This window comes from Coregonus clupeaformis, chromosome 13 (assembly GCF_020615455.1).
Source record: "Coregonus clupeaformis isolate EN_2021a chromosome 13, ASM2061545v1, whole genome shotgun sequence".
Taxonomy (NCBI): Eukaryota; Metazoa; Chordata; class Actinopteri; order Salmoniformes; family Salmonidae; genus Coregonus; species Coregonus clupeaformis.
Genome location: NC_059204.1, coordinates 7,270,918 through 7,289,763, shown reverse-complemented (window position 1 = coordinate 7,289,763; position 18,846 = coordinate 7,270,918). Strand labels below are relative to the sequence as shown.

Here is an 18,846-nt window from a genome sequence, read left to right as displayed (position 1 = left end):
ATTAACATTAGCCTTAGCCTTTAGCTAACTGCGGCCTACCACACACATAAGCATCCTGCACTGCCCTTATTCACTTGACATATTTCCCTACCATTTTGTGCTACCGTGGCTAAAATGACCATTACACCGAGAAATTAAACCCAATCAAACCCCCCGTCGGACGAGAGTCGAGTCATAATCACAATCAGATAAATCCCATCAAACCGAGTTCTCTTTAAAAACCCACCGAATGCACATTCTATCGTGCACGCGGATTTGTCGGCCCATTATCTAAAATGGCCCCCCTGGGGTCTTTAATCGGTACAGTGCCCTAATGAATGCGCATATCTGCCTTAATTGTACACCTGCCAATACTTAATTCCTACCGTTTTATGCTCTAAAATTCCAATTATCTGCCGTTTCCAATGGAATAACATTTTAGGCAGCCTCCTAGTCGACAGCAATAACGCCACGAGGCACATATGGTACACCTCTCCAGTGTACACACGCAGTACCCAAACCAAGCTGTGAGGAACACTCACCCCTGCCTGGTCATGACTTCAGACCGGAGTTAGCCTGGCGGCTATGAATGAGCAAAGGAGAGATGCAGACCAGCCCCACGTTGGGCGCCATTTGTCGTATCGGGAGAATGCTGGCAATTATTGCTGTCAACAAAGAGTCCGCTTAGGCTGCACCGTGTTAGAGGCTTTTATTAAAATCACGAGGTTACAGCATAAGTTACAGACCCGCGGTGTCTGGAGGAGCACCGTCCAAAATAATCTGAATGCTCCTGACTCCTTCTTCGTTTAGGTCCTACTTATAAACAATGCAAGAAGACGGGGGCTCCCTCTTCTGGCCAATCACCAGTCTCACCAGTCTACAACACACTTCCTGTCTGTTGTATGTGGCGTTACACTAAAACATTCCCTCTTGATACTAAAATCAACGTCCTCTCCGGTTCCACTTAAAACATCAACAACGTCATAATCTTCATATACGATACTAGCTACATCTATGGGCTTTTATATAGCTAGCTACATCTATGGGCTTTTATATAGCTAGCTACATCTATGGGCTTTTATATAGCTAGCTACATCTATGGGCTTTTATATAGCTAGCTACATCTATGGGCTTTTATATAGCTAGCTACATCTATGGGCTTTTATACAGCTAGCTACATCTATGGGCTTTTATATAGCTAGCTACATCTATGGGCTTTATATAGCTAGCTACATCTATGGGCTTTTATATAGCTAGCTACATCTATGGGCTTTATATAGCTAGCTACATCTATGGGCTTTTATATAGCTAGCTACATCTATGGGCTTTTATATAGCTAGCTACATCTATGGGCTTTTATGTTTTTCTGTCATGCATAATGTGCAGTAGCCTATATTATATATGTATTGGATAACAGTACAATCATTTGGCCTTTTTTGGGCTTGGGCTCATTAAATGTTGTTATTGTAGGGCTCATGAAATGTATTTAATATATGGGTCATCAGGCTCAGGTTTGAATTTTAAGGCAGATCAAAGCTCTAATCAAATCTAGACATATTTATATGCTTTATAATACTTTCGAATGACACTTCTGGTTTTGGTGAGAAATACAGAGTTACCCGGGAGAAAAGTGATTTATTCTCGGGATGGAACATTTGTAAAATACCGGGAAAATATTCAACCCTAGTTTCTATTCATTCAAAAGTTTGTCAAACAACAAATCAGTAATATCAGTATCAGAACAGTTAATAAAGTACTTTAATATCATATCTTATCTCATCTTATTCTATTAGTGTTTCCCAACCCTGCTCCTCCAGTACCTCCAACAGTGTTTCCCAACCCTGCTCCTCCAGTACCTCCAACAGTGTTTCCCAACCCTGCTCCTCCAGTACCCCCAACAGTGTTTCCCAACCCTGCTCCTCCAGTACCCCCAACAGTGTTTCCCAACCCTGCTCCTCCAGTACCTCCAACAGTGTTTCCCAACCCTGCTCCTCCAGTACCTCCAACAGTGTTTCCCAACCCTGCTCCTCCAGTACCTCCAACAGTGTTTCCCAACCCTGCTCCTCCAGTACCTCCAACAGTGTTTCCCAACCCTGCTCCTCCAGTACCTCCAACAGTGTTTCCCAACCCTGCTCCTCCAGTACCTCCAACAGTGTTTCCCAACCCTGCTCCTCCAGTACCCCCAACAGTGGTTCCCAACCCTGCTCCTAATCCCGGTCCCTGTTGCTAGAGCAGTGACTTCAACTAGCTTTGTCTGCCACCTATTGGAAAGGAATGGTAACTACACTGGGCAGCTAGTTGAATCAAAGGATACTTAAAAAAGATATGTCATTTACATGGTAGTGGAAACAGATAAAAGAAACAGGATTACAAAAATACATAGTCAGTTACAGGGTTATTAAGGTGTTTGTAAAAGTTCCAATGAAACAAGAAGAGGATTCACATAAAAGGCTTGTGATTGCAAGTCTTTGCCTCATGCACAAGATCAATAGACAAAGAACAGCAGCATACCTTTAAAGGGGCAATCAGCAGTTGCTACATCCATTTTTGCACTTATAAATTAATGATATGTAACCATTGATTCTTGAATAATCTAATTTATAAATGCCTCATGAGCTTAGTTCAATTGTCGTACCTGATCAGAACCCCAAATATAAGCTTGTTTTACGCCAACATTTGTAAACAAAGAAAATGTAAACAAACACTATATACAGTTGAAGTCGGAAGTTTACCTTAGACAAAATACATTTAAACTCAGTTTTTCACAATTCCTGACATTTAATCCTAGTAAAAATTCCCTGTCTTAGGATCACCACTTTATTTTAAGAATGTGAAATGTCAGAATAATAGTGGAGAGAATGATTTATTTCAGCTTTTATTTCTTTCATCACATTCCCAGTGGGTCAGAAGTTTACATACACTCAATTAGTATTTGGTAGCATTGCCTTTAAATTGATTATCTTGGGTCAAACGTTTCGGGTAGCCTTCCACAAGCTTCCCACAATAAGTTGGGTGAATTTTGGCCCATCCCTTCTGACAGAGCTGGTGTAACTGAGTCAGGATTGTAGGCCTCCTTGCTCACACACGCTTTTTCAGTTCTGCCCACACATTTTCTATAGGATTGAGGTCAGGGCTTTGTGATGGCCACTCCAATACCTTGACTTTGTTGTCCTTAAGCCATTTTGCCACAACTTTGGAAATATGCTTGGGGTCATTGTCCATTTGGAAGAACCATTTGCGAACAAGCTTTAACTTCCTGACTGATGTCTTGAGATGTTGCTTCAATATATCCACATAATTTTCCTTCCTCATGATGCCATCTATTTTGTGAAGTGCACCAGTCCCTCCTGCAGCAAAGCACCCCCACAGCATGATGCTGCCACCCCCGTGCTTCACGGTTGGGATGGTGTTCTTCGGTTTGCAAGGATCCCCCTTTTTCCTCCAAACATAACGATGGTCATTATGGCCAAACAGTTCTATTTTTGTTTCATCAGACCAGAGGACATTTCTCCAAAAAGTACGATCTCTGTCCCCATGTGCAGTTGCAAACCGTAGTCTGGCTTTTTATGGCGGTTTTGTAGCAGTGGCTTCTTCCTTGCTGAGCGGCCTTTCAGGTTATGTCGATATAGGACTCGTTTTACTGTGGATATAGATACTTTTGTACCTGTTTCCTCCAGCATCTTCACAGGGTCCTTTGCTGTTGTTCTGGGATTGATTTGCACTTTTCGCACCAAAGTACGTTCATCTCTAGGAGACAGAACGCGTCTCCTTCCTGAGTGGTATGACGGCTGCGTGGTCCCATGGTGTTTATACTTGCATACTATTGTTTGTACAGATGAACGTGGTACCTTCAGGCATTTGGAAATTGCTCCCAAGGATGAACCAGACTTGTGGAGGCTGATTTCTTTTGATTTTCCCATGATGTCAAGCAAAGAGGCACTGAGTTTGAAGGTAGGCCTTGAAATACATCCACAGGTACACCTCCAATTGACTCAAATTATGTCAATTAGCCTATCCAAAGCTTCTAAAGCCATGACATCATTTTCTGGAATTTTCCAAGCTGTTTAAAGGCACAGTCAACTTAGTGTATGTAAACTTCTGACCAACTGGAATTGTGAAACAGTGAATTATAAGTGAAGTAATCTGTCTGTAAACAATTGTGGGAAAAATTACTTGTGTCATGCACAAAGTAGATGTCCTAACCGACTTGCCCAAACTATAGTTTGTTAACAAGAAATGTGTGGAGTGGTTGAAAAACGAGTTTTAATGACTCCAACCTAAGTGTACGTAAACTTCCGACTTCAACTGTATTTCGGATCTTGCACACACTCTTCCATATTATCTCTTGGCTCACACTGTGATGATTGTGATTCTGAGCTCTCAGGTTCATACAGCGAGTCCTGGTCTTCACTCAACTCACTCTCCGTCAGCTCCGTCTGTGGCGGATAGAACTAACATGGATTTGCATGCACCTCCTCTGCCTCCTCCTGCACAGTCTCCTCCAGGATGAAAACCTCCTCTGCCTCCTCCTGCACAGTCTCCTCCAGGATGAAAACCTCCTCTGCCTCCTCCTGCATAGTCTCCTCCAGGATGAAAACCTCCTCTGCCTCCTCCTGCACAGTCTCCTCCAGGATGAAAACCTCCTCTGCCTCCTCCTGCACAGTCTCCTCCAGGATGAAAACCTCCTCTGCCTCCTCCTGCACAGTCTCCTCCAGGATGAAAACCTCCTCTGCCTCCTCCTGCACAGTCTCCTCCAGGATGAAAACCTCCTCTGCCTCCTCCTGCACAGTCTCCTCCAGGATGAAAACCTCCTCTGCCTCCTCCTGCACAGTCTCCTCCAGGATGAAAACCTTCTCAGGGATGAAGATGTCCTCCTGAACACAAACAAACGTTTTGTTAAGACAACTGAACCCAAATATATTGGTTGGCGTTAACAAGCTATCTGTCTTGTATGCTATGTCACACACACACACACACACACACACACACACACACACACACACACACAGGGACATTTATTTTTCAGCAAACATTAGCTATGTCAACTTCAGTCTAGCTAAATGAGGTGGAGCTCACAAAACATTCCAAAGACAAATCTGTTAACAAAATGTATTACAGTACTTTATCTTAGGTGGAAGATAGCTGGAGTAACTACCTAATAACAGACCTACACAGAGAAACTGTGTTGCAATATTAGTTGCAGTTGAGTTGCTTGCTAACGTTAGTTGCTGGGGGGGTGTTACACAAAACACTTCAGACGCAATTAGCTAGTTACCTTCAACTAGTGTTGCAACAAAGTAGTCCAGTGTCTAACGCTAGCCTCGTCCAACAACAGTCATGACTCATGACCGGTTAACGCTACCTCAGGCTCCATTGACTCGTGTCGCCTCAGTCTGGCTTTTGCTTGACTCCGAAGTCAGCGATGTTGATGATGGTCGGTCGGCGCTGACCATAGCTCAAATAAACCTTGTTGACGATCAAAATACTAAATATAGAGGTGTTATGTTAAATGCACATGTTTAAGATTAGTGGATTGAATGCGTCTCTTTGCTTAGATTTACATCCTAAAGTGTTTCCATTCCCCTTTAATAAAGAGCAGTGATACTATCAAGAGCAGTGTGTGGGTTTCTTCTTTTTTCTCATATACAATGAACAAAAATATAAACACAACAATTAAGGATTTTACTGAGTTACAGTTCATATAAGGAAATCAGTCAATTGAAATAAATTAATTTTACCCTAATCTATGGATTTCACATGACTGGGAAAACCGATATGCATCTGTTGGTCACGGATACCTTAAAAGATAGGTAGGGGCGTGGATCAGTATCTGCTGTGACCACAATTTGCCTCATGCAGCGCGACACATCGCCTTCGCATAGAGTTGATCAGGCTGTTGATTGTGGCCTGTGGAATGTTACCCCACTCCTCTTCAATGGCTGTACGAAGTTGCTGGATATTGGTCAATCCAGAGCATCCCAAACATGCTCAATGGGTAGTGACATGTGGTGAGTATGAAGGCCATAGAAGAACTGGGACATTTTCAGCTTCCTGGAATTGTGTACAGATCCATGCGACATGGGGCCGTACATTATAATGCTGAAACATGAGGTGATGGTGGCGGATGAATGGCACGACAATGGGCCTCAGGATCTCGTCAAAGTATCTCTGTGCATTAAAATTGCCATCTATAAAATAGCAATTTTGTTCATTGTCCGTAGCTTATGCCTGCCCATACCATAACCCCACCATGGGGCACTCTGTTCACAACGTTGACATCAGCAAACCGCTCGGCCACACGACGCCATACACACTGTTTGCCAACTGCCCGGTACAGTTGAAACCGGGATTCATCTGAGAAGAGCACACTTCTCCAGCGTGCGAGTGCCCATCGAAGGTGAGCATTTGCCAACTGAATTTGGTTACGACACTGAACTGCAGTCAGGTCAAGACCTTGGTGAGGATGACGACCACGCAGATGAGCTTCCCTGAGATGGTTTCTGACAGTTTTTGCAGAAATTCTTCAGTTGTGCAAAACCACAGTTTCATCAGCTGTCCGGGTGGCTGGTCTCAGACAATCCAGTAGGTGAAGAAGTCGGATGTGGAGGTCCTGGGCTGGCGTGGTTATTCAACTTAGTTTGTTGTCCGTAGCTTATGCCTGCCCATACCATAACCCCATCCCCACCATGGGGCACTCTGTTCACAACGTTGACATCAGCAAACCGCTCGCCCACACGACGCCATACACGTGGTCTGCGGTTGTGAGGCAGGTTGCACGTACTGCCAAACTCTCTAAAACGATGTTGGAGGGGGCTTATAGTAGAGAAATGAACATTAAATGTTCTAACAACAGCTCTGGTGGACATTCCTGCAGTCAGCATGCCAATTGCACGCTCCCTCAAAACTTGAGAAATCTGTGGCATTGTGTTGTGACAAAAATTCACATTTCAGAGTGGCCTTTTATTGTCCCCAGCACAAGGTGCACCTGTGTAATGATCATGCCGTTTAATCAGCTTCCTGATATGCCACACCTGTCAGGTGGATGGATTATCTTGGCAAATGAGAAATGCTCACTAACAGGGATGCAAAAAAAATGTGCACAAAATCTGAGCAAAATAAGCTTTTTACTGCTTATGGAAAATGTTTTATTTCAGCTCATGAAACATGGGACCAACATTTTACATGTTCATATTTTTGTTAGGTATACATTACAGAAGACTGAAATATAACAAAACCGTTTGACATAGAAACACCAGATTTTCAGTGGGTATTTTTGAAATAATGTTTATTCATTATGAAATTATGAAAAATATGAATAACATTCCACCCATGAGGCCACTAGATCATTCGACTACAGGAAAGGGCTACCAATCCTGTGAACGGGTTAGGAAACTCCGGTGTCTATACTATACTAAACAGCAAAGTTAGATAAGATGTGCTGCTTTGTAAATGTCATTCCTGTTCATCATGTTAAGTTTATACACTATACATTTCATTTCTCCTAGAATATTTTTTGCACATGACATATTCTAATATACATTTCACAACATTATTATTTACCTATCTCAACATTGGGATATGCATAGGCACTTTAGGAACTCATACACTTGTTAACGCTACAACAGTGTCAGTGTTCAACCTTAAGATGTGATGACAATACAACAGAACAGATGATGACATTTCCTCTCACAGGTGACCAAAAATAACTATCTGAAAGCCACGCAACTAGTCTTCTGATCTGACCCGCTGGGTCATATCTCAATAACCCGGCATCAATAACCCAGCAGTTTTTAAAGAACAATCCAACTAAGTGACCCAACGCCTGCAACCCAGCAGTTGGGTCATCCAAACAACCCATCATGTCTTTTAGAGTGTAGCTTCTCAATGGAGGAGGTGAGATCAGTCACATGATTCAAGTTGTATTTGTATTTTGTATGGATTCATACCACTTCTCTTGGTCAATAAGTATTTCCCAAAATTATTGAATGATTGATTAAATGATTGATTGATGGAAATTGTATATATCTGAGATTGTCAATCTCTCACTCCCTCTTTCTCTCTCTCTCATTCCCTCTTTCTCTCTTACCCTCTCTCACTCAACTTTATCCCCCCCGACCCCTCCCTCCCTTGTTTCTATAGCGATGAGTCGCAGCATCGCATCGACAGAGTAAGTTCCGGCACGTCTTCGCCAGGCGGTGAAGACGGAGCAGGGCTACGATGACATACGCGTTTCCAAGGTGACGTGGGACATCTCGTTCTGTGCCGTCAACCCAAAGTTCCTGGCCGTCATCGTGGAGTCCAGTGGGGCGGAGCCTTGCTCGTCCTGCCCCTCTCTAAGGTCGGTCAGCCCTTAAAAGGAGCAATCCGGCAGTTGAAACAATAACAAAGCAGTAACCCTGCCACTTCTTTTGGTAAACAGCTGAGGGATGGGTCTGGAGGTCAGGGATATCTGTTTTTGACCTTTACCTGTATTTTCTTAACTTATCCTGAAAGCAGTCTATTGGCTGAAAGACAGTCATCCATGGTTTGATTTGTTTCAAAAGCCACTACTAATACTATCTTAACTCTATTGCCACTGCTAACCAAATGGGAGTGATAGGGCAAACTCACAATATTCAAAAATGTGTGACCCATTGAAATCAACTCAATGACAGGGGGTCATGATTCAACCAGAACAGAATGTGCTAACATCGCACTGCACTTGACTTAAAGGTAATCGATGTTTTAACCGATATCCGTGTCATTTACAGCGAATGTGATCTCTGCTAAAGTCATGGAAATTGCCTGTAGTGGTCAAGTGCAGTGCGATGCACCGTATGTAGGTTTGTTTGAATCCCAGCCTTGGTTTGAAGTTACTTAGAGATGATTTAACCCAATATTTTGAACATGATAAGCTTTCTGTGTTAAGGGTTGGACAGTTGAGTTTGACAGTTGACAGGTAAAAAAATATACTTACTTTAGGTAGCTGATCTACAGTGGTCCTAGCTGGGTCTGAGGTCTCAGTGTTTACGTTGAGAATGTCAGAGTGGTGTGTTACCTTTCCCTAGTCCAGCTGATCTGCCTGAAGGAAACAGAGTTGATACTGTGGACACGATTTAGGTCAATTCAAAAGATATATTCAGTCAATGTTGTGATTATGTGTGAGAGTACACCTCTAATGTCTATGTGTGTGAGTGTGTACAGTAAGCTCTACCCCCCTGAGCCTCACCTTTCACACCTATAGGGGTCTTCTCTCTTGGGCCAGAAGTGTTTGCTTCGTGCACCAGAGCAAAGTTCTGCACCTTCCACTGGGAACACAGAAACAATAGAACTGCACCTGTTTCTTCCCACAGGGAACACAGAAACAATAGAACTGCACCTGTTTCTTCCCACAGGGAACACAGAAACAATAGAACTGCACCTGTTTCTTCCCACAGGGAACACAGAAACAATAGAACTACCGGAAGAACAAATATGTTAACAGGAAATATGTATAGCTAGATTAGTATAGCTAGATAAGTATAGATAGATTTTACATTACATTTTAGTCATTTAGCAGACGCTCCTATCCAGAGCGACTTACAGTTAGTGAGTGCATACATTTTTATACTGGAATCGAACCCACAACCCTGGCGTTGCAAATGCCATGCTCTACCAACTGAGCTACATCCCTGCCGGCCATTCCCTCCCCTACCCTGGACCAATTGTGCGCCGCCCCATGGGTCTCCCGGTCGCGGCCGGCAGAGCCTGGATCCGAACCAGGATCTCTAGTGGCACAGCTAGCACTGCGATGCAGTGCCTTAGACCACTGCGCCACTCGGGAGGACAAGTATAGATAGATTAGTATAGCTTAATAAGTATAGATAGATAAGTATAGATATCCCCTCTAAAACATAACAGCTGGTAACTTTGCACCTGGTGCGAAACCGAACGCTTAGTCTGATCTTACGTAAACTGCTCTCTCTCTCTCTCTCTCTCTCTCCGGGTTACACTCACTGACTGGAGAGGATTGTTCCTACAACCAACGCAAGGCTCAGACTAACTAACCACCTGTTTAGTAAAACCTGCCAAGACATTTCCCAGAGATCAGATTCTCTGAGGATTTAGTTCTAGACTGGTGAGATAAGAGCTGCCATTCATTCGAGGCGTAATTAGCCGTTTATTTTAGCTTTAGCTTTAGCTTTATCGCAAAACATTGATGAAGGCCATCTTGCTGTGAAAACATTTTTACATGACATTTTTGCTTACAGTTGGTGCATTCATCTCAAGGTAGCTAGGTAGGAAAACCACATGTCACAGTCATAGTAAGTAAAATTCTTCCTCAATAAAGCTGCTAAATATAAGCAGAAACGTTGGCTAAATAATAAATGTATTGCATCAAAGCAATAGAACGTCATGCTACCGTCTTTTTCTTTCTATGCTGGTGTTTGTAACAGGGTGTGTTTGTAACAGACTGCGTTTGTAACAGGCTGCGTTTGTAACAGGGTGCGTTTGTAACAGGCTGCGTTTGTAACAGGGTGCGTTTGTAATAGGCTGCGTTTGTAACAGGGTGCGTTTGTAACAGGGTGCGTTTGTAACAGGCTGCGTTTGTAACAGGGTGCGTTTGTAACAGGCTGCGTTTGTAACAGGCTGCGTTTGTAACAGGGTGCGTTTGTAACAGGGTGCGTTTGTAACAGGGTGCGTTTGTAACAGGCTGCGTTTGTAACAGGCTGCGTTTGTAACAGGCTGCGTTTGTAACAGGGTGCGTTTGTAACAGGCTGCGTTTGTAACAGGGTGCGTTTGTAACAGGGTGCGTTTGTAACAGGCTGCGTTTGTAACAGGCTGCGTTTGTAACAGGGTGCGTTTGTAACAGGCTGCATTTGTAACAGGGTGCGTTTGTAACAGGGTGCGTTTGTAACAGGGTGCGTTTGTAACAGGGTGCGTTTGTTGGCCTTCTTATTCGGTCTGTATACACGTCCATGCTAGGGGAAGAATTCAGCCGGTGTTGAAGTCTAGTGAGGTGTTATGAGTTTTTTCGTGTTATCTGTCTTCTCCTGTCTGTCAATGGAGGACAAAGCTCCTGAGGTGTTTCTCCTCAGTCTATCCTCACACAGCAAGGTGGTGCCTAAAACAGGGTTTCCCTACCTTCCCTTAGACAGAGCAGGGTTTCCTGTTTACCTTCCCTTAGACAGAGCAGGGTTTCCTGTTTACCTTCCCTTAGACAGAGCAGGGTTTCCTGTTTACCTTCCCTTAGACAGAGCAGGGTTTCCTGTTTACCTTCCCTTAGACAGAGCAGGGTTTCCTGTTTACCTTCCCTTAGACAGAGCAGGGTTTCCTGTTTACCTTCCCTTAGACAGAGCAGGTCCCCCTGCCTAACACTCCTACTCAGAGACTGGGTTTTTTAAACATACGGACCCAGACCATAAAAGGACGATATTGACCAAGTCCTTACGGGTCATTTGGCCTACAGATTCTCACGAGTTTTCCCTCTAAGCAGATCACTTGGATAGTGTTTTGGGGCGGGGAACATCTTCTGATCTCTGATACTGACTGAATCTGAACTGTCAACTATTACTGAGAAATAGACATACAGACTGAAAGACAGAGAGATAATTAGATGGACAGAAAGAGGGAGGGACAGTGGGAGAGAGGGAGGGAGAGATAAATGAAAGGAACGCTCCGCTCCCTCACTCTTCAACCAAGGTGAATTGAGGAGCAAACTGAAGTGGCTGAATATGATCTTCACTTCAGAGAGGGAGAGATAGACATGGTTATATATTAGAGGGATGGACAGACAGAGGGAGGAAGAGTAGGAGAGAGGGAGAGATAAAAAAAAAAAAGGTATATATTAGAGGGTTGGAGAGTCTAAATACAGTTGAAGTCGGAAGTTTACATACACTTAGGTTGAAGTCATTAAAACTCGTTTTTCAACCACTCCACAAATGTCTTGTTAACAAACTATAATTTTTGCAAGTCGGTTAGGACATCTACTTTGTGCATGACACAAGTAATGTTTCCAACAATTGTTTACAGAGATTATTTCACTTATAATTCACTGTATCACAATTCCAGTGGGTCAGAAGTTTACATACACTAAGTTGACTGTGCCTTTAAACAGCTTGGGAAATTCCATAAAATGATGTCATGGCTTTAGAAGCTTCTGATAGGCTAATTTGACATCATTTGAGTCAATTGGAGGTGTACCTGTGGATGGATTTCAAGGCCTACCTTCAAACTCAGTGCCTCTTTGCTTGACATCATGGGAAAATCAAAAGAAATCAGCCAAGACCTCAGAAATAAAATGGTAGACCTCCACAAGTCTGGTTCATCCTTGGGAGCAATTTCCAAACGCCTGAAGGTACCACGTTCATCTGTACAAACAATAGTACGCAAATATAAATACCATGGGACCACGTAGCCGTCATACCGCTCAGGAAGGAGACGCATTCTGTCTCCTAGAGATGAACATACTTTGGTGCGAAAAGTGCAAATCAATCCCAGACCAACAGCAAAGGACCTTGTGAAGATGCTGGAGGAAACAGGTACATAAGTATCTATATCCACAGTAAAACAAGTCCTATATCGACATAACCTGAAAGGCCGCTCAGCAAGGAAGATGCCAAAACCGCCAAAATTTGGTTGGGAGTCATTGATGGGCAGCAATATTCAAACCTTGTCTCTGGTTTTCAAGCAACTTTAAGTCAGGACTGCGGCTGGACCACTCAGGACCACTCAACACCTCTTGGAAAGCCATTCTTGTGTGTCTTTGGCATTAAACATCTTGTAATTGTCCCACTGAAAAATACAACTATATCCCAGGGTTAGGTTTTCAGAAGACTGAGGCGGGTTTTCTTCTAACTTTTTATCTGCTGCTTTCAAATGTATTTTCATCCTAACAAACTCCGTAGTTTCTGCCGGTGACAAGCAAACCCATAACATGAGGCTGCCACCACAATACTTGACAATACACATCTTCATTTTTAGATTTTTTATTAATTTGGAAAAATGTTCTAAAATGTTCTTTCACTTTGAAAATGTGGAATAGGTTGTGTAGATCTGTAGAATTTTTTTTTTATAATTTAGACCAAATTTGGTTGGTCCGGACCAAATCTGTACCAATCACAGACGTATATGTTTCACAGGCTTGGACATCACAGTAGAGCACAGCGGTAGAGTTCAGTACAGTACATTACAGTACAATACAGTAATAATAATAATAATAAGCCATTTAGCAGACGCTTTTATCCAAAGCGACTTACAGTCATGCGTGCATACATTATTATTTTTTTTGTGTAAGGGTGGTCCCGGGGATCGAACCCACTACCTTGGCGTTACAAGCGCCGTGCTCTACCAGCTGAGCTACAGAGGACCACAGTAAATTATACTGTACTCTGCTGTACTCTACTCTAATGTCCTGAACTCTACTACTGTTTTCTAAGACCCATCTGTTTGACCAGAAATAAAAGCCTTTGCTTATTCCTCATTTTTAGAATGGAAAATGTTTGAAACATTTATATATGCCTTGATTTCTGAGAAATATAGCCTCGTAGCTTTCATTTGACACCAAATTCCCATGTTAGTGCCTTTTACATGGAAACGCCCTTGTCACAATCCAACTGCCACTGTACAATAAATCCCAAGCTCCCTTCATTGCCACACCCACACACACACACGCATGTGCAAACACACACACACACACACACACACAAATGTACTCAAAATGTCATGTGGTTTTGTTAGGAATATGGTTCTATCTAAGAAAGGCTATTTCTAAGGCTGTGCGCTGTACTCCTTCACTTCCTGTTACAACAGGAAGAAGCTACATAGCACGATGGGGTCTGGTTGTCAAGTGGACAGAGTGTGTTTGATGGCTAATAACTCCATGTTGGAATAAGACATAAGAGGATAAAAGGGTTTCAACCCAACACGTTGATCCTGTTGTCTTGGAATATACTGGTGCTGAGAAATACACCAGAGAAATACACAAGAGAAATACACACCAGAGAAATACACCAGAGAAAACAGTGACAACCAACCCCGGTCTCCCTCTCCTAATATGTAGAGTGGAATTATGGTTGCGTTCCTTATTGCAGTCCCGCTGTGCAGAGATTATCGGATGTTTAACATCTCAGGAACCACATCGATATTATATAGACATTCTAAAACGTCGGGCATAACTTCAAACATCCGTATTGCTGTTGCTAGAACGTAGAGTGTACTAACTAGAGTAATGAAGAGACTAGGTATAGTGCAGTGATGTCATCCTCCTTTCTGTCCTGTCCTGTGTGCGTTGTAGATGGGTCGTCTGGATAAGAACCACCCGTTGGTAACTGGCCACACTGGGCCCGTCCTGGACATCGACTGGTGCCCTCACAACGACAACATCCTGGCATCCGGCTCAGAGGACACCACCGCCATGGTAACGCTGGCAGCCTGAGTGTGTGTGTGTGTGTGTGTGTGTGTGTTTGTGTGTGTGTGTATCGGTTGCTCTGTTTATCTGTCAGTCGTTCTGTTCTTACTGTAGTGTAGATGAACATCATAATCATGTATGAACTGTCAGTGTTTCCAAGAAGCGGACTGCTGTTCTTCTAATGATCTGTCAAACCAAGGTCCTGACTCTCTGCGGTTGCTAAAGATCCCATGGCTCTTGTCTCATGAGGAGTACTATAGTGGGCGGGGGGGGCATTAGGGTGGTATGCGAGCGGTGAGGGTTGGGATGCGAACGGTGATGTAAACCATATGCCATGGCCGTCTCAGTCACCAGATCTCAACCCAATTGAACACTTATGGGAGATTTTGGAGAGATTCTAGAGAGAGAGAGACAGATTCTAGAGAGAGAGCGAGACAGATTCTAGAGAGAGAGAGACAGATTCTAGAGAGAGAGAGACAGATTCTAGAGAGAGAGAGACAGATTCTAGAGAGAGAGAGAGACAGATTCTAGAGAGACAGATTCTAGAGAGAGAGAGAGAGACAGATTCGAGAGAGAGAGGAGAGAGGAGAGAGAGAGAGAGAGAGAGAGAGAGAGAGAGAGAGAGAGAGAGAGAGAGAGAGAGAGATACAGTGGGGGAAAAAAGTATTTAGTCAGCCACCAATTATGCAAGTTCTCCCACTTAAAAAGATGAGAGAGGCCTGTAATTTTCATCATAGGTACACGTCAACTATGACAGACAAAAGGAGGAAAAAAAATCCAGAAAATCACATTGTAGGATTTTTAATGAATTTATTTGCAAATTATGGTGGAAAATAAGTATTTGGTCAATAACAAAAGTTTCTCAATACTTTGTTATATACCCTTTGTTGGCAATGACACAGGTCAAACGTTTTCTGTAAGTCTTCACAAGGTTTTCACACACTGTTGCTGGTATTCTGGCCCATTCCTCCATGCAGATCTCCTCTAGAGCAGTGATGTTTTGGGGCTGTCGCTGGGCAACACGGACTTTCAACTCCCTCCAAAGATTTTCTATGGGGTTGAGATCTGGAGACTGGCTAGGCCACTCCAGGACCTTGAAATACTTCTTACGAAGCCACTCCTTCATTGCCTGGGCGGTGTGTTTGGGATCATTGTCATGCTGAAAGACCCAGCCACGTTTCATCTTCAATGCCCTTGCTGATGGAAGGAGGTTTTCACTCAAAATCTCACGATACATGGCCCCATTCATTCTTTCCTTTACATGGATCAGTCGTCCTGGTCCCTTTGCAGAAAAACAGCCCCAAAGCATGATGTTTCCACCCCCATGCTTCACAGTAGGTATGGTGTTCTTTGGATGCAACTCAGCATTCTTTGTCCTCCAAACACGACGAGTTGAGTTTTTACCAAAAAGTTCTATTTTGGTTTCATCTGACCATATGACATTCTCCCAATCCTCTTCTGGATCATCCAAATGCACTCTAGCAAACTTCAGATGGGCCTGGACATGTACTGGCTTAAGCAGGGGGGACACGTCTGGCACTGCAGGATTTGAGTCCCTGGCGGCGTAGTGTGTTACTGATGGTAGGCTTTGTTACTTTGGTCCCAGCTCTCTGCAGGTCATTCACTAGGTCCCCCCGTGTGGTTCTGGGATTTTTGCTCACCGTTCTTGTGATCATTTTGACCCCACGGGGTGAGATCTTGCGTGGAGCCCCAGATCGAGGGAGATTATCAGTGGTCTTGTATGTCTTCCATTTCCTAATAATTGCTCCCACAGTTGATTTCTTCAAACCAAGCTGCTTACTTATTGCAGATTCAGTCTTCCCAGCCTGGTGCAGGTCTACAATTTTGTTTCTGGTGTCCTTTGACAGCTCTTTGGTCTTGGCCATAGTGGAGTTTGGAGTGTGACTGTTTGAGGTTGTGGACAGGTGTCTTTTATACTGATAACAAGTTCAAACAGGTGCCATTAATACAGGTAACGAGTGGAGGACAGAGGAGCCTCTTAAAGAAGAAGTTACAGGTCTGTGAGAGCCAGAAATCTTGCTTGTTTGTAGGTGACCAAATACTTATTTTCCACCATAATTTGCAAATAAATTCATAAAAAATCCTACAATGTGGTTTTCTGGATTTTTCTTTTTCAATTTGTCTGTCATAGTTGACGTGTACCTATGATGAAAATTACAGGCCTCTCTCATCTTTTTAAGTGGGAGAACTTGCACAATTGGTGGCTGACTAAATACTTTTTTTTCCCCACGGTAGGTAGGTAGGTAGGTAGGTAGGTAGATAGGTAGGTAGGTAGATAGGTAGATAGGTAGATAGGTAGATAGGTAGATAGGTAGATAGGTAGATAGGTAGATAGGTAGATAGGTAGATAGGTAGATGGTAGATAGGTAGATAGATAGATAGATAGATAGATAGATAGATAGATAGATAGATAGATAGATAGATAGATAGATAGATAGATAGATAGATAGATAGATGCAGCTGTCCAGGCTTGGTATCGTCACCAGTTGTAGAGGCCCTGAGTAGAGGAGGCCTTAGTTGTGATGTCATCCTCTGGACTTCACAGAGAAAGACATGGATTACCGGACCAGCTAAAATGGCTATCAGCTATCATTAGATTATTAGAGATTGTTTGTGTGTGTGTGTGCGCGTAGGGCCGAGAGTGTGTGTGTGTGTTTGAAAAAACAGTGTGCGTTAAGTAACATTATTTTGTGTATATGTGTAACGTTGTTTTGTGACCCCCTATATGTGTAACGTTGTTTTGTGTCCCCTGTAGGTGTTAAGTTATATTGTGTCCCCCTGCAGGTGTGGCAGATCCCTGACCAGATGGGGACCCGGCCCATATCAGAGCCCATCGTTGTCCTGGAGGGACACTCCAAACGCGTCGGCATTGTCACCTGGCACCCCACTGCACGCAACATACTACTCACTGCAGGTACACACACACACACACACACACGCCACACACATGGACCACACACGCACACACGCACACACGCACACACGCACACACGCACACACACACACAACTCACTGCAGGTACACAAACACACACACACACACACACACACACACAACTCACTGCAGAAACACACACACCATACAACTCACTGTAGGTACACCAACACACACACGCACACACACTTTTACTCCCTCTCCCTCCCTCCCTTCCTCCCCCAGGCAGTGATAACCTGATAATAATATGGAACGTGGGGACTGGCGAGGCGCTCATCTCCATGGACGACCACCCAGACCTCATCTACAACGTCAGCTGGAACCGTAACGGCAGCCTGTTCTGCACCACCTGTAAGGACCGACGCCTCCGCGTATGTGACCCCCGCAAGAGAGAGGTGGTCGCGGTGAGCTGGGGGAGGGGAGGGGAAGGTAGGGGGGAGGGAGGTGGTGAGTTGGGGAAGGGGAGGGGAGGGGAGGCGGGAGGGAGGCGGTGAGTTGGGGAAGGGGAGGGGAGGGGGGAGGGAGGGAGGTGGTGGTTAATTTTACAAACAGCAGTGTGGACTGTATTCTGGGCCCAGTAATAAGGCCAGGATTCAATCCGAGTTGCGTTGTAAAGTGCTGTCGTCAATGCTCCCGTTTTCGCGGAGATTGCGTTCATGGTAAAAGCTGCACATGACGGCTCAATTGGAAATGACCTGTAAATGTCAAGCTCACTACAACACGCCTCAGATTAAATCCAGTCTCTGTACTCTGTTAGTGATGTCTGGCTTCTCCGTTCTGTCCAATAGGAGAGGATGACTCCACATGAGGGGATCCGACCAATGAGGGCCATCTTCACCAGAGACGGAAACCTGTTCACTACCGGCTTCACCAGGATGAGCCAGAGAGAGCTGGGCCTGTGGGACCCGGTAACACACATACACAAGCCGACACATACACACACACAGTCAGGACACACACAGTCAGGACACACACAGTCAGGACACACACAGACAGGACACACACACAGTCAGGACACACACACAGTCAGGACATACACACAGTCAGGACACACACACAGACAGGACACACACACAGTCAGGACACACACACAGTCAGGACATACACACAGTCAGGACACACACACAGACAGGACACACACACAGTCAGGACACACACACAGTCAGGACATACACACAGTCAGGACATACACACAGTCAGGACACACACACAGTCAGGACACACACACAGTCAGGACATACACACAGTCAGGACATACACACAGTCAGGACACACACACAGTCAGGACACACAGTCAGGACACACAGTCAGGACACACAGACAGGACACACACAGACAGGACACACACACACAGTCAGGACACACACAGACAGGACACACACAGACAGGACACACACACACAGTCAGGACACACACAGACAGGACACACACACAGTCAGGACACACACACAGTCAGGACACACACAGTCAGGACAGGTATGGACAGACACATTCATATCTCTGACTCGTATCTCTTGAAGGACAATGAACATCAATCATATGTT

At 44.2% G+C, this 18,846-nt stretch overlaps 1 protein-coding gene across 2 annotated transcripts in view; it reads left to right on the top strand.

Moving 5' to 3' along the window:
* Positions 1 to 18,846, top strand: part of LOC123492170 (coronin-6-like) — a 103,655-nt gene that overhangs the window by 67,021 nt on the left and 17,788 nt on the right. For both annotated transcript variants that reach the window (XM_045224206.1, XM_045224205.1), the window contains exons 3-6: positions 14,234 to 14,356; positions 17,153 to 17,282; positions 17,528 to 17,706; positions 18,091 to 18,210. In XM_045224206.1, the coding sequence (XP_045080141.1) occupies positions 14,234 to 14,356; positions 17,153 to 17,282; positions 17,528 to 17,706; positions 18,091 to 18,210 (552 nt within the window). The remainder of the gene's footprint in view (positions 1 to 14,233; positions 14,357 to 17,152; positions 17,283 to 17,527; positions 17,707 to 18,090; positions 18,211 to 18,846) is intronic.